This window comes from Hippichthys cyanospilos, chromosome 7, assembly GCF_059441005.1.
Source record: "Hippichthys cyanospilos isolate Australia breed blue-spotted pipefish chromosome 7, RoL_Hcya_1.0, whole genome shotgun sequence".
Taxonomy (NCBI): Eukaryota; Metazoa; Chordata; class Actinopteri; order Syngnathiformes; family Syngnathidae; genus Hippichthys; species Hippichthys cyanospilos.
The window spans coordinates 3,430,583-3,444,242 of NC_142375.1; the positions used below are offsets into that span (position 1 = coordinate 3,430,583).

General features: G+C 44.7%; 2 protein-coding genes across 3 annotated transcripts in view; one reads left to right on the forward strand and one right to left on the reverse strand.

The window, feature by feature from the left end:
* Positions 1–2,011, reverse strand: part of LOC148420692 (GTP-binding protein 2-like) — a 7,607-nt gene extending 5,596 nt beyond the window's left edge. The window contains exon 1 of one of the 2 annotated variants that reach the window (XR_015866236.1): positions 884–2,011. Coding sequence is in view for 1 of the 2 variants with exons in the window: in XM_088420327.1 (XP_088276453.1) it covers positions 884–1,057 (174 nt within the window). In the remaining variant the exon portion in view is untranslated. The remainder of the gene's footprint in view (positions 1–883) is intronic. The other variant, XM_088420327.1, reaches the window with a different exon arrangement.
* Positions 707–12,932, forward strand: ero1b (endoplasmic reticulum oxidoreductase 1 beta). Its single transcript, XM_088420344.1, has 16 exons — positions 707–1,900; positions 2,850–2,969; positions 3,030–3,113; positions 3,198–3,239; positions 4,936–5,009; positions 5,448–5,521; positions 5,754–5,874; positions 7,793–7,839; positions 8,592–8,600; positions 8,674–8,700; positions 9,042–9,134; positions 9,209–9,455; positions 9,530–9,599; positions 9,795–9,881; positions 9,953–10,086; positions 12,492–12,932. Exons 1-16 carry the CDS (start codon positions 1,754–1,756, stop codon positions 12,556–12,558), a joined length of 1,443 nt encoding a protein of 480 aa, XP_088276470.1. The 5' UTR covers positions 707–1,753; the 3' UTR covers positions 12,559–12,932.
* The last annotated feature ends 728 nt before the right edge of the window (positions 12,933–13,660 follow it).

Here is a 13,660-nt window from a genome sequence, read left to right on the forward strand (position 1 = left end):
AAGTACCTTGTTTTTTTTTTTTTTAAATCACTTCAGTGTTCCTTCTTTTTATGAGGTCAAAAATATGTACTATTCGATGTACTGATATAAATCTCTTGTAAAGACAATTTTCATAAATATCACCATCAGAAATCTTCTTTTGTGGTCCATAAAAATGCCTTTGTATGAAACAGCTAATCACAAATGTCTACATTAGAATCCTGAAAGTGAATTAGTATACAATCTGAAAACACTAGTCACATATAATATAATGCATGCAAGTGATTGCCTCAAGATGAAAACTTAGGAAATTTAAATTACTTAAGTAACTTTTAAAGTTATTTTTCGAATATTAAAATTTGTCCAAAACGTTATTGCTAAATGTATAATAGTGTTTTAGAATACACGACAATAACTGATTGCAAATGTAACGTCTAGTGCTCTTAAATACGAGGCAATAACTAATTGCTAATGTAACTTATAGCAACATAAAGTGAAGGTTCATATACAATACAAGATTCCATTTTTATCCATCGCGAATTGAACAAAACACGTTTTTAAAACACCCGACGTTACAATGTAAAACGTTACGGGCATTATTTACTGTCGTGGTCAATTTCCCCGAACTTTCAGAGAGTGTAATAACGTATAATGCCACAATCAACACTATCAATGTTAACCTGTTCATATTTTTAGATTCAGGAAATGGAAATGACGTCATGCGTCAAAACACATCCAACGTATACTTCGGGGAAAGCGGTGACGTTACGAAACAAGACCGTACAGTATGTAATTGCCTGTTTTTGCATTACGTAAATAATTTGTGAGCAAAAAAAGAAAGAAGTCGATGCTGCTAGCTTGTCGGCTATGCTAGCAAGCGAGCGGCTAGTAGCGAAGTTGCTACCTCTGGTGGGAGAAATGGTGGCGGTGTTTGATTCTGATTGATGCTGTTGCATTTGTGGTTGTTGTTGTTCTTTTTATTGCGACGTCGGCGGCCACGTTTGCTTCGCCTCGTTCGAGACTTTTTCGACGTCTTCTCCCCGTCGTCGCCACCGCCGCCGGGCCTCAAGTCCACCATCTCGACGAGGTAGAGACCGTCACCGGGGAACGGGCGAGATCCGGCCAGGGGAGGCTAACAAGACATCGGACGTCTGGCCCGGCGGCGGTGGGGCTGGCCGGGAGGAGGCGAGCGTCGGCCGGAGATGCTCGCTGTCCTCCCGCTCCTCTTTCCGCTTGTTCCCTCTCCTCAGCACCAGCGATGCACTGCAAGCTAACGTTGGCCAACCCCGACTACTTCCGCCATTTCCTTTCAAGCAAAAGTAGCACTTGGCCACCGCGGGAGCTTCAACGCTTGTTGGTGTGAGACGCGGAAAGCAAGACACACCACATAATTTTGTCGTTTTTAGGCTTCGTCTGTGCTTTCAAACCAATCCCGCTTGGGAAAGGGCCAAACTCCGCGCACAAAGAACAAGCCATTCGTTTTATTGTGAAACTTCCAAGTCGGAAGTTTTTTTTTTTTAACTCTGCTCTGACTTGGAAGCCGCTGTCAGAACCCCTCCGAAGTTCTGACGTTGTCTTCGCGACAAGTCCTCATCCCACGAGGGTCTCGTCGGCACAAGTATCCGCGTGAGGGGTGCGTTGACTTCTCGCCTAGACGGAACGTCTCGCGCGCGTTTGCGTTAGCCTGCTAGCCTGCGGAAGCTAACATCGCGCCGGGCGGCAGGCCAGCCGAGAGCGCAAGACGTCGCCGGCACTTTTGCGAGGCTCTTTCGGCATGTGGAGAGCGACTGCGGAGGCGTTCGCTGTTCTTCTGCTGGCCTTCCTGTTGGGCAATCTCGCTTTAGCTTGGTTTCAGCTCAGCAAGCCCCAGACTCGGACGGAGGTCAGCGCCGACCAGCAGGAGCAGAGCTGCTTTTGCCATGTAAGTTACTCACTCCAGGCTTTATTTGATTGCGAGAAAAGAAGAAAACAAATCATCCTTTGTCTCGTTGGTGCACATTTAAGGGCACACACGGCGCCAAGACTCGACCTTCTCGAATGTTCGCCTCCTCCGTTTTGACGTCACCGTTCTTGTGATGCTAATTAGCAGCGAGCCGACCTGTGTTTTGCAAACCGGGTTTAGTATTCGATACTCGCGTAACATGAAATTGAAAATGACGTATTGTGAAATTCGAGCCGTTCAAGCCGATTGACATCATGTGTCGTTTCCGTTGGCCTCCAAGTTTGTGTATCCCCCCCCCCCATATAAAAGTTTGTGTATTCCCTGTTTGTGTGTGGCGCGAATGTTATGGTCACGTCATCAAGCAAGTCAACTCGTAGAAACCTACAGTATTTGTTTTCATACGTGAGGTCAAGTTTTGGACTCGCGTAGACCAGCGTGGTGTAACGTAATTGGCCGCGGCTGAAAAAGCCCCGCCTCCCCAGCGTTCTCTTCTCACCAGCACTGGCTGGGCGCCGGGGTGAGGGCGGAGCTAATTCTGACAAGGAGGCGGGGCTTGAAAAAGTGGCGTTTCGGTGACAAGCTCACACGCTGAATGCCCAGAGGAAAAGTTGAGGATGTTGCGATGTGTTCTTGTCTTCCTGCTTTTTGTCACGCTCACCGCTCTCATGGACCCGCAGGTCAGACTTGTCTAATCAATGTATTTTACATTTGCGAAATTCAGATTGATGTGGACGTCTTGACAGCTGTTAACTTCTTTTGAAAACACAGCTCGTCCATAGGCTGGTGTGTGCGCTAAAGGGTTTGCGGGATGTGTACTTGTGCTTAGTTAGCGTATTTGTGGCTGAGGGGGGACTTAAGTGAAGGAAGCGTTGTATGGAGTGTTGCGATGTCACGAGACGTGGCGCATGACGTCATACGTGTGCCACAGCTGACGGGCGTTCTGGACGACTGCTTCTGCGATGTGGAGAGCATCGACGTCTTCAACAACTTCAAACTTTACCCTCGCATCAAGAAGTTGATGGAGCGTGACTACTTTCGCTACTATAAGGTAAGGCCGCCTTCCTGCTGGCCTTTGGAGGCAAGCTGATTGGTGGTGTGCCTTGGGCAGGTCAACCTGAAGCGTGCGTGCCCGTTCTGGCCTGACGACGGCCACTGCGCCATCAAAGACTGCCATGTGGAGCCCTGTCCGGAGGTCAGAGGTCGTTGTAGGCAGCCATCCCGCATGTTCAGTTCAGCAGCTTGCGTTCAACTTTTTTTTTGTCTTTGGCCCTTCCAGAGTCAGATTCCTGCGGGCATCAAGTCTGGGAATTACAACAAGGTGAGCTTAGCTGTGCGCGCACGCATACACACATTCACACACACAAGGAGCTTTTTCAGCTCTTGTGGGGACATCCCACTGACATAATGCATTTCCAATCCCCTAATCATCACAAGAGATTGCCTCAACGTAAGATCCAAACACCTCTAAAACTGAAAAGGGTCTGATCTTATGGGCTCCATCAAAATGGGAAGCCGTGGTGTGTATGCACATTGATGCCTATGGTTTTGCTGCGCGGTGGGGACTCCATCAATGTGCATACACACTAATAAATGCACACACCCGACTGTGCGTTAACACTAGGCCCGCAGCTAACAATGATTTGAATTATGGATTCAAGCGTTGGGGCATCTTGGTGGGTTTCAAGCACCAAGTTTGAAGTTTCTAGACATCGATTGTTTTTCCAAGCCAAATACAGTGGGCCCCCGGTTTACGAGATTATTCGTTCCATGATTGGGATCGTAACGCGAATTCGTTGTATGGCAGGCAACCCAAACATGTAAATTAGCTAATGTGTGTGGAAACACATTGCATATACATATTAAAAATTGGTAACAAAATAATATGGTAAGTTATATTATATATAATATACATGTATATGATTAACTAACATCATAAATAACAATTATATAAAGGATTTATTTACCATTTGAGTGACGTGACGAGCTTGTTTTGGCCATATTCCCCATTGAGCGCTGGCTATCCTAGCCTAGCATAGCGTTCTTTGTATTTCTTGATTATCGCTAGCTTCGTTTCCATACTAATCATCTTCTTACTTCTTGGGACCCATGGCTAACCAATTAAAGTTTGAAATTAAGCACTGAAATGCACAATAAATACAATTTTCAAGCACTCACACGAGAACAAAGATTTAAAAAGCCGCCATTTTAAACCGTGACGCCGATCAATAGCAGACCAGCATTGCAGTGATGTAGTGGCATATGCCTGGCATGCGTCTCAGTCTCACACACTGACCGCCATGTGTGAGAAGTGGTTGTTTTTTTGTTTTTGTTTTTTTTATGTCGTAAGGCGAAAAAAATGGCATACAGGGGGAGCAAAAAAATGTCTCGGTCCACGTTGTAAGGTGATAAAACATAGGCACGGACGTCGTAAACAGGGGGCCACTGTACAATGTTTTAGGACGGCTCAGTGTAGCAGTGGTTAGCCTGTCCGCCTCATACTGTAGTTCAGGGACCCGAGTTTGGCTCCAGCTGGCTCCGGCCTTCCTGTATGGAGTTTGCATGTTCCCCCCCAGCCTGCGTGGGTTCTCTCTGGGGACTCTGGCTTCCTCCCACTCTCCAAAAACATGCATTTGTGTTTTCATTTCCATCCACTTTAAGAAACAGGACGTATTCTTTTTATTCACACTGCAGAATTTTTTTTTTAATCATTTAGTTTCTGGCTTGCCCCATAACTTGTTAGATAATGCAAAAATGTTGACCATTGTTTTTCACAGTGAAAGCAAATGTTCAATTTTGATTTGACACAGAGTCATTGTTTGCCTACGCAAAAATAAAAGTCCATCTCCTGAAATTGGGTTGGGAAATGAGCAACACTTATTATATTCAATGATGTTTATGGGAATGTGGCTCCTCCCAAAATGGCCGCCGCGTTGGCGTGTTGCATTACAGGTCGCATCGGCATAAGGTGTTCTTGAGGTCTTTTGCTTCTCTGTCATGTTCGTGTTCATGTTCAGTATTCGCAGGCTGCCGCCGGCGTCAGCGAGTGTCAGCAGGCGCAGGAGCTGGGGGCCATCAACAGCACACTCAGGTCTCACACACACACACACACACACACACACACACACACACACACACACACTGTGGACAAGCAACACTACTTCTTTTGCACAATGTTTTAGTGGTTCTTAAACTTTTTTCAGCCAGGTATCTCAGGTCAATTTGTTTTTTAGCCCCCAGAAATGCCTCCACGTCATATTCCAGTTCATTTGCTCTTTATTTGAAAAGAAAATATCATGCAGGTTATAAAGCATTAAAAGATATTTGCTGATTGCTGACAAAAATTGTTCATATTTCACATCGCCTGGTTTGAGAACCTCTGTCCTCAATGTTACATTGAGTGAGTTAGTGAGTGAGTGTTAAGCAATATTAGTGGGTCTGTTTATGTTATGCGCACTTGTTTAATTCCATAGATGTGTCTGATTTTGTGTATTATGACTTTATTTTTGGTTGTATGTGCAACACGCAGCAATCAGAGTAAAGAGGCGTTTGCTGACTGGGCCCGACACGACGACGCCCAGGACCATTTTTGTGAGCTGGACGGTGAGCGCACTTAACTTCGTCTAGCACACGGGGTGTCAAACCATATGGCCCGCAAATGCGTTGAAGCCGGCTCGCAACATGATTTTGTAAAGTATAAAAATTAGCTGAATTTTTTTCAATAAATGAATAACTTGAAATGTTTTATGATTAATAGTAATGGTAGTTACGGGTTTGACACCCCAGCTCTAGCGCTACCGTGCATTGCTGACCTTTGCGTGCGCGCGTGTTTCAGATGAGTCGTCCCCGGACGCCGAGTATGTGGACTTGCTGCTCAACCCGGAACGCTACACGGGATACAAAGGCCCGTCGGCCTGGAGGGTCTGGAACAGCATTTACGAGGAGAACTGCTTCAAGTCAGTAGACGCTAACCTTAACCTTTTCCAATCATTTTAGCATGAAGCTAGCATAGGTTCCATTGTTGGGACAACAGACGCTCCCTCATGTTTTAAAACTTTATCCAATAATTAGAAATATTAAAAAAATGTCAAATCCAATTCTGGGGCTCCCCGCCTTTGTGAGGCTGTGGTGTGCTCCCTCGCCTCGGCGTTGGACCATGCACAACACTTACTTTGGCGCTCCCTGTATGTGAAGGGAATCATATATTAGGTTGTTATCATTATGTTCTTAGTTCATTGTTACCCATTTATGCAATCCTAGTTCATCTTGACCCTGTCCTTAGATAGAACTGTTGACGCACGAAAGTGTGAGCCGGGACCTTGGCCCAGCTGCCGGTGGCGCCCGGCTGGCTCTTTTGTTGTGTCTTGTAATCTGCTATGCTTCTATTCAATAAAAGCCGGGGGGAACGGCTGGGCAAGTGGAAAACTGGCGTTGGAAGACCCACGAGTTACATTTGCTCAAGCTTTTTTCCCTGCGCCGGCGTAGAAAAGTCAATCTTGGCTGGTCTGAGTTACTCTTTTTGCTGTTTAAGCAGCTAGGCTTGTCCTAGTCTTCTTTTCTGAGATTTCTCTGACACTGTACCGCCAGTATGACCAAAAAAAACACACTTTTAGAGCAGCACAGGGCAATTTTTCAGTGTTGTACAAATAGAGTGTCGTGCCCGCACTAAATTTAACTTGGGAAAGACATTTCTAGTGCAATCTCTTATTCTGCAACTGCAGGAAATAGATCATGTAACACCCTCTGTTTGATTTCTGGTGCATCTGCAGACAAATGTTGTCACTATTGTGCAGCCGTATAAAACTTACCGGTAAATATAAGTATGATGTAAATATGATAAATATGATGAATATAAATATGATATTAATGTGTAAATAGCCTATTCTCTCCTAAACCCTTTAAATGAATACTATTAATCAATTGTAAAAATGCAAAAACAGTAACAAATACATACAGTATTAAAATTAGATTAGTGCATAATAATCAAAATATCATGTAAAGAATAATTAAAAAAAAAAAAAAAATTAATCATACCGGTATTATTTGCAGCAGCAATATGAATGCAGTTTACTTGTTTGCCTTCAGATGGTGCTAGTGTGTTGGTGATGAGTCCAAACCAAGAGAGACCTTTTAGGCTGTTTAATTTGTACGTTTTTATTTGACATTTCCTGTGATCCGGTAATTCTTCTGCTGAGGCGTTTCGTAACCTGAAATTCTTGTAACTAGAGGCGTTCCATAAGAAGAGGTACCACTGTTTTACAACTTTGTGCATAGCACTAGAATACAATTTTGCAATAATAATGCAGCAAATATATTTATGGCGACTGGTGATGAGCTGTAATTTAGAATAAACTTAATGTGCTGCTTGATGTTCCATCTAATTTGAAAAAAAAATACATCACCACCATCTCACATGCACTAAATGGAGTAAGTAGGACATCAGCATGAAATTTGTTTCAAGTTGCATTAAAGAGCATGAAATGAGATTTGCTTATGCCCGGAAAATCCCACATACCCCCCAAGTGGAAGCGGCATTAACATTATGCACACTTTGAACATTTGCATTGTGTTTTAATATGGGGAAAAAACCCAAACAAACCACGATTCCAATTCAAATCGTATCCGACTAAATGTTTGGGTAAAAAAACAACATTCTTGTGCTTAACCAATCAAATCCAACTGAGGTGTGCTAAACATGTACTGGACTGAGATTTCAAAGAAACAAAAAATGGTGTCGACGTCATGACCGTACCGCGGAAGGTTTGCACCACATGTACATGATGGACCAAAGCATTGGCATCAATTGTTAGACTAGTCCGACTTTGGCATGTTGCGCCGCATTAATGACGCATGTGTGTTGTGTTGCGTGTGCAGGCCCAGGTCGGTGTACCGCCCCCTGAACCCTTTGGCCCCCAGCAGAGGTGAGTCAACTTGCGCCTGGGCGCAATTTTGCGGCTGCTGTCGGCGCAGCATTGGCAACTGGCCCATACTTGACATTTTAACCTTTGAAACCTTTGGAAATAGAACTCATCCATTACAGCCTCATCCAAAACAAACTCAAAAAGTTTAGAATGAGTCCGTGTTACATACCGGAGCGCCCTCCAAATATTTGCAATAATAGAGCTGCATGCATGAACTGAATGTTGCCTAGGTGCATTTAACAGCATTTATGACACTTAAAAAAGTGAAATTAGAAAGTCTTGATAACTACTGTTCCAGCTGACCTCCCATGAAAACATGCGCAAGGTTGCCATTAGCGACAAGCCTCCCGCCACCACTCATCCGTACCAGGCATAGCTGCTATTGCCGTTTCAAAAAGTCATTAAATAAGTGTAGCTGTGCATTGTAGTGGGGAGCACTTTTCTTGTTCTATGCGCCCACACACGGCATTGTCACTTTTGTACTTTCTGTGCACGACATATAGCAAAACAGCTGCCCCCTAAGATTCGGGAGCTGAATTTTGCTGCTTGATTCAAATTCCGCAAAGGAACCGTTCTTAATTTCCCTCATATTACATAAGATGAACATTACTTCACATTAAAGGCTGAAGAAAAGCAAATGACCTTCCGCTGTCCAATGGTCAGCTGTGGAAAGGCGGGCCATTGAAACGGCGGCCGCGGTTGTGGGTCGCTGTGGGCTGACGTGCCATTGTTTGTTTGTTTTTTCCTGCCAGGAGACGATGGTGAGTACAGCCGCCGTCGCTGGCTCGTCCAGTCCAGTCCCATCCCTGATGTCTACCACGATGTGCGTTGCAGGCCAGAGCTTCTACGACTGGTTGGAAGGTGACGGCAGCATCCGCTTTCTCGTCCTTTCATTCATTTTTCTCTAGTTTTTCTCTTTCTCCATTATTATCTTTTTTGTTTTTTACCACACTTTGTTTCTTTCCTTTTCATTTTTCAAAATGAAAAGGAGAAATTGAAAAGATTTTTTATTTTTTCATCTTGTTTTGCTGTTTTCCTACTTTTTCATCTTTGTTTCTTTTTTTTTTCTTTGACTTTTCTTGTCCTTTCTTCTATTTTTGCCGCCATACGTAGTGATCTCTTTTTGTGACTTCTTTCTGTTTGCAGTCGTTTCACCCTGCTCTGGTATTTTGTGCTTTTTCTCAATTTGTGCTCCTGCGCAGGTTTGTGTTTGGAGAAACGTGTTTTCTATCGACTGATCTCGGGCCTCCACAGCAGCATTAACATCCACCTGTGCGCGCAGTACCTGCTGGACGGTAACTCTAAGGCAGCGCACCATAATGCCGGCCGCGTGGCATCCGGCTAACACTTTTTTTTCCTGGGCATCAAGAGGCTTGGGGCAGGCCAACATGGGGCCCCAACGTCCAGGAGTTCCGTCGGCGTTTTGATCGGGCCCAGACTAAGGGTGAGGGAACGCGGCGCCTGAAGAACCTCTACTTCCTCTACCTGATGGAACTGCGGGCACTCTCCAAGGTGGCGGCTTACTTTGAGCGCGCCGTGGTGGACCTATACACAGGCAACGGGCACGAGGACGCCGACACCAAGGAGCTGCTGCTGCAGGTCTTCAATGAGATCAAGTAGGCCACGCCCCCCACTTCCACCCCCAACCCGACAGCACCCCCCCGCCTCACCTCCTGTATGCGCCCACTAGGATGTTCCCCATGCACTTTGACGAGAAGTCTATGTTTGCCGGGCACGAAAAGGAAGCCAAAAGCCTCAAGGTAGGAAAAACAAGAAGTCCAATGTTTGGACTGTTTATTGCAAAAAGTGAAAGGATATGCTTCCCCTTTGCTGCCTAGCTCACTTTACATACATATATTTTTTTAACGGAGCTAAAGTAAAAAAAAAAAAAAAAAACGTTTTCTAAATTAATTGATGAATTTCTAATCGCCAGTATCTTATTTTCTCCTGCCTAGGAGGACTTTCGTCTTCACTTCAAGAACATTTCCAGGATCATGGACTGCGTGGGCTGCAGCAAATGTCGACTGTGGGGCAAACTGCAGGTGGGAGCGCCGGCGCGCTCGACTCGGACCATCTCCCTTGTCTTTGTGGCGACGTGCGGCTTGATCATCAGACCCAGGGCCTGGGCGCAGCCCTGAAGATCCTCTTCTCGGAGAAGCAGATCAAGAACCTTCAGGAACGCTCCGCCTCCAAAGGCTTCCAGCTCACTCGTCAAGAAGTAGTGGCCTTGATCAACGGCTTTGCCAGGTAGGCCGACCGCCAGGTCACGTTTAGGGGGGCTGTAGTCTAGACCCGACACCACCTGGTTGGCACCTTTGGGTTCGCTCAACCTCCTTGGAGATGGTCCTCATGGGGTTTGTGCAGCGCTTGGCCAGCCCGTGTTTGTGGAGATGGTCTTTGGAGCTCACTTGGCTCGCCACCAATTGGGTAATCACAAAAACACATGGCCCAATCGTGGAGACCCCATAACAAAAATAGTCCAGTTTCCTTTTTTATGGCGCAAAAACTTTTACTTTGCCTGGTGGGATGAATGGTTAGATAGCATGCTACATAATGGAGCACACTTGGCCAACCCGGTATTTTGGAGGTGTTCCAGGAAGTGCGGTGGACCTGTGAAGCCAACTTGACTCGCCTATCAGGGAATCGCAACAGCACATGGCCCAAACGTGGAGATCCCATTATAAAACAAGTAGTCCACTTTTATTTATTTTTTTTTAATGGAACAGGCAAATCTACTTTGCCTGATGTGATGAAAAGCTAACTAGTGCTGCGAGGTGAAGGTGCAACTTGGCCTTCAGTCAATCCATGGGCATTGGTGCAGCTCACTATCTCCAGCACAGTGAGCGTAACCCTCCTCACGCACTGGTAACTGGAACGCTTTCTGTTCTAGCCTTAATTTGGGGTCTGGAAAAGTTTCCCCGTTTCTACTCATCACACTGCAAAATGTTACCCATTTTAAGAAGAGATAAATGATTTTTTTTGTGTGCAGTCATATGTGTGTTTAGCACACAAATTGTTCCATGCCATCAAAGAAGGGTGTAGAGTACAATCCAATTTTTCTAAATGTCACTGTGGCATAGGATATAGAACTTTTGGACTCGGCGCCGTAGATGGGCAACAGATGTCTACAAAGAGCAAAGGCTGGCACACTTTTGCTCGAGTCGCGGGTGCTTCTGCTCAACTGGGCTTTGGCCTGCTAGACCTGCCACTTGCGTGATGACAAGCACCTTGTGGCTGGAGACAATCTGTGGCAGGCTTTGTGGGCCCACCTGGCACCTCGTGTCTCGCTCTCCGTCCAGCGTTACTACTCATAGCCCCCCCATTTGACAAAGGTTGTTAAAAGTCAGGGTGCAACACTTTTCAAGCCTGTTACAAAAAAGAAAAAAAAACATACACACAAGTTCATTGTTAATAAACATTAACAAGGAACTTGTGATAGAGATTTTAATCTAAGACGAGGTGATAATGTAGCATCGTGAGCGTTTCGGAACCTAGAGAAGCCATTACAGGTGGGTTTAGTTTCTGAATTCGCCGCTATGAGGCCTAAAAGGGATTCCCGGGTGATATATGTGTTTGCAAGCTTTGGGTTGCTGTAAACAAACCGCTGAACACTTCCTCTTGAATCTCTCGTTGACAAGGGTGCTGTCGCGTCTGACGTTAGCGTCGTTAGCACGTTAGCATAACACAGAGGATACTTCGGATGACCTTAAACCAAAGTAAAATAACTTTCATGCTCAAAGTTATCCCAAAATAAATATTATTGCCCCTGTGGAGTGGTAAAAGATGCCTAGATCACTGGAAATAAAAATGAAAATGAATAAAACGACCTTAAAGTTCTCTGCATAACAATACACCACCTCCATATCAAGTCAACCAAATTTCATTCTTATTATCAACTGCTACAAATAATATTATGACAGTAAAGGGTTTAGGGGTGCTTTTTGGGCTATATATTACAAAGCATTGTAATGTGCTTTACTTTCATCTGTACTGGGTAAAATAATGCATTTTTTTTGTGTGTAATACCTTACACTACCGTGTTACAGCAAAAAGTGATGCATTACAGTCATTACATTATATGTAAAGGGTTTAGGAGCGTTTTTTGGGGCTGTACATGATATTGCATTGTAATGCGCTGTAAAGGGTTTAGGAGTGTTTTGGGGGCTATACATTATAATGCACATTACTTTCATTTGTACTGAGTAAAGTAATACATTTTTTGCCTGTGTAATACCTTTCACTCCCACATCACAGCAAAAAGTAATGCATTAGTCATTGCATTATTTTTGCAATGCATTACTCCCCAAGGCTTATAGTGAGCAATGGCGTCATCATTCTGCAATGGACTGGTGGGAAATGATTTGCATCTCTTGACCTTTAAATGGTAAATGTACTTTCACTTATATAGCGCTTTTCTACCTTAGGTACTCAAAGCGCTTTACACTAACTAGTCATTTACCTACTGATGACACAGCATCAGAAGCAACTGGGGGTTCAGTGTCTTGCTCAAGGACACTTAGACACGGTCTTGATGGTCGGGGGGTCGAACCCACGGTCTTCTGGCTGAGAGATGACCACTCTACCACCGAGCCATGCCGCCTTTAAGGTGTGCCGTGCAAAGAAAAATCAAAAGGTGCGCCGTGTCGCCGCAGGCTGTCGTCCAGCATCCACCATCTGCATCATTTCCGCCTGCTGCTGCAGAAGGAAGGCGGCAGGTGACGGAGTTCTGTGGTCCCACCCCCTCGGCCGTGACCGGAACTTACGGCGCCGGCCATGCGTTACCTTCCCTTCATCCCACTGGATCGAAAAAGATAATTAGCTTCTCTTGCGTTTGGACTTGAACCTTTTGTGCGTGCGTGTTGGGGAACGACGGGAAAACCGTGGACCTGAAAATTTTGAGCCCCACGCACCATAGCCCTTTGTTTGCTTAATCCTTCCGAACTCGTTTGTCTGCTCGAAAACATTTTTTCCACAAATTGCTGGGACGCAGGGGCGTCTCGTGCATTTTTTGTTTGTTTGTTTATGTAGGGCTTTGTTCAGAAAATAGCACTGTATCATATTGAATTTTAATTAAACGAAAGGTGGAGATGAAAGCGTTTGTGCGTGCTCAATCGTTGCTGTGGTCCATGTCCTTACGTTGCCACCGGGGGCGCTGTGTCTCACCTGCAACTGAATGTGCTAAAAAGTAGTATGCGGCGCCATTTCCAAAAACCTATGCCTTTTCCCCCATGGTGAACTTTTTTTTTTTAAAGTTTTTTTTGCTATGTGCTATTTAATTTTCGATTTAGTCATTTTTTTTAACCCCGCTTATAAGGAATGCGATCTCGACGCTACCCAGTAGAATCACGCGGACAGGTTTTTGTGTGAATAACTGATTAGTACATCATCCACATAACAAATTGTATACCGGTGTGTAATTGACAAGACTCAACCCGATTGAAATACTGTGTTTTCACAGGAGAATTGAAATTTATTAACGTAAGAAAATGTATTATCAGTTTGATGTAAGTCAACATGGGTGAGGAAGATGCGGCTCGAAGCAGAGCGGTAACACAAGATACTTTTAGTGTTCCCTCGTTTTTCGCGGGTAAAATTACATAATATAATAATGCAAATCAGGGTGCGAAAGATGAAGTAGCGAGAGAACATTTTTTTAGAGTGCAAGAGGGTTGGGGCAGGTCAACATGTGGCCCCAACAGACAGTGCAACAACAGACAGGGTAGTACCTCTTAAGTTCGTAAAATAAGAAATGAAGGGTTGCCATTTGTGAAAAAAAATATCCTCACAATGTATACTTAATTTTCTCCCGTTTTAAGAAATA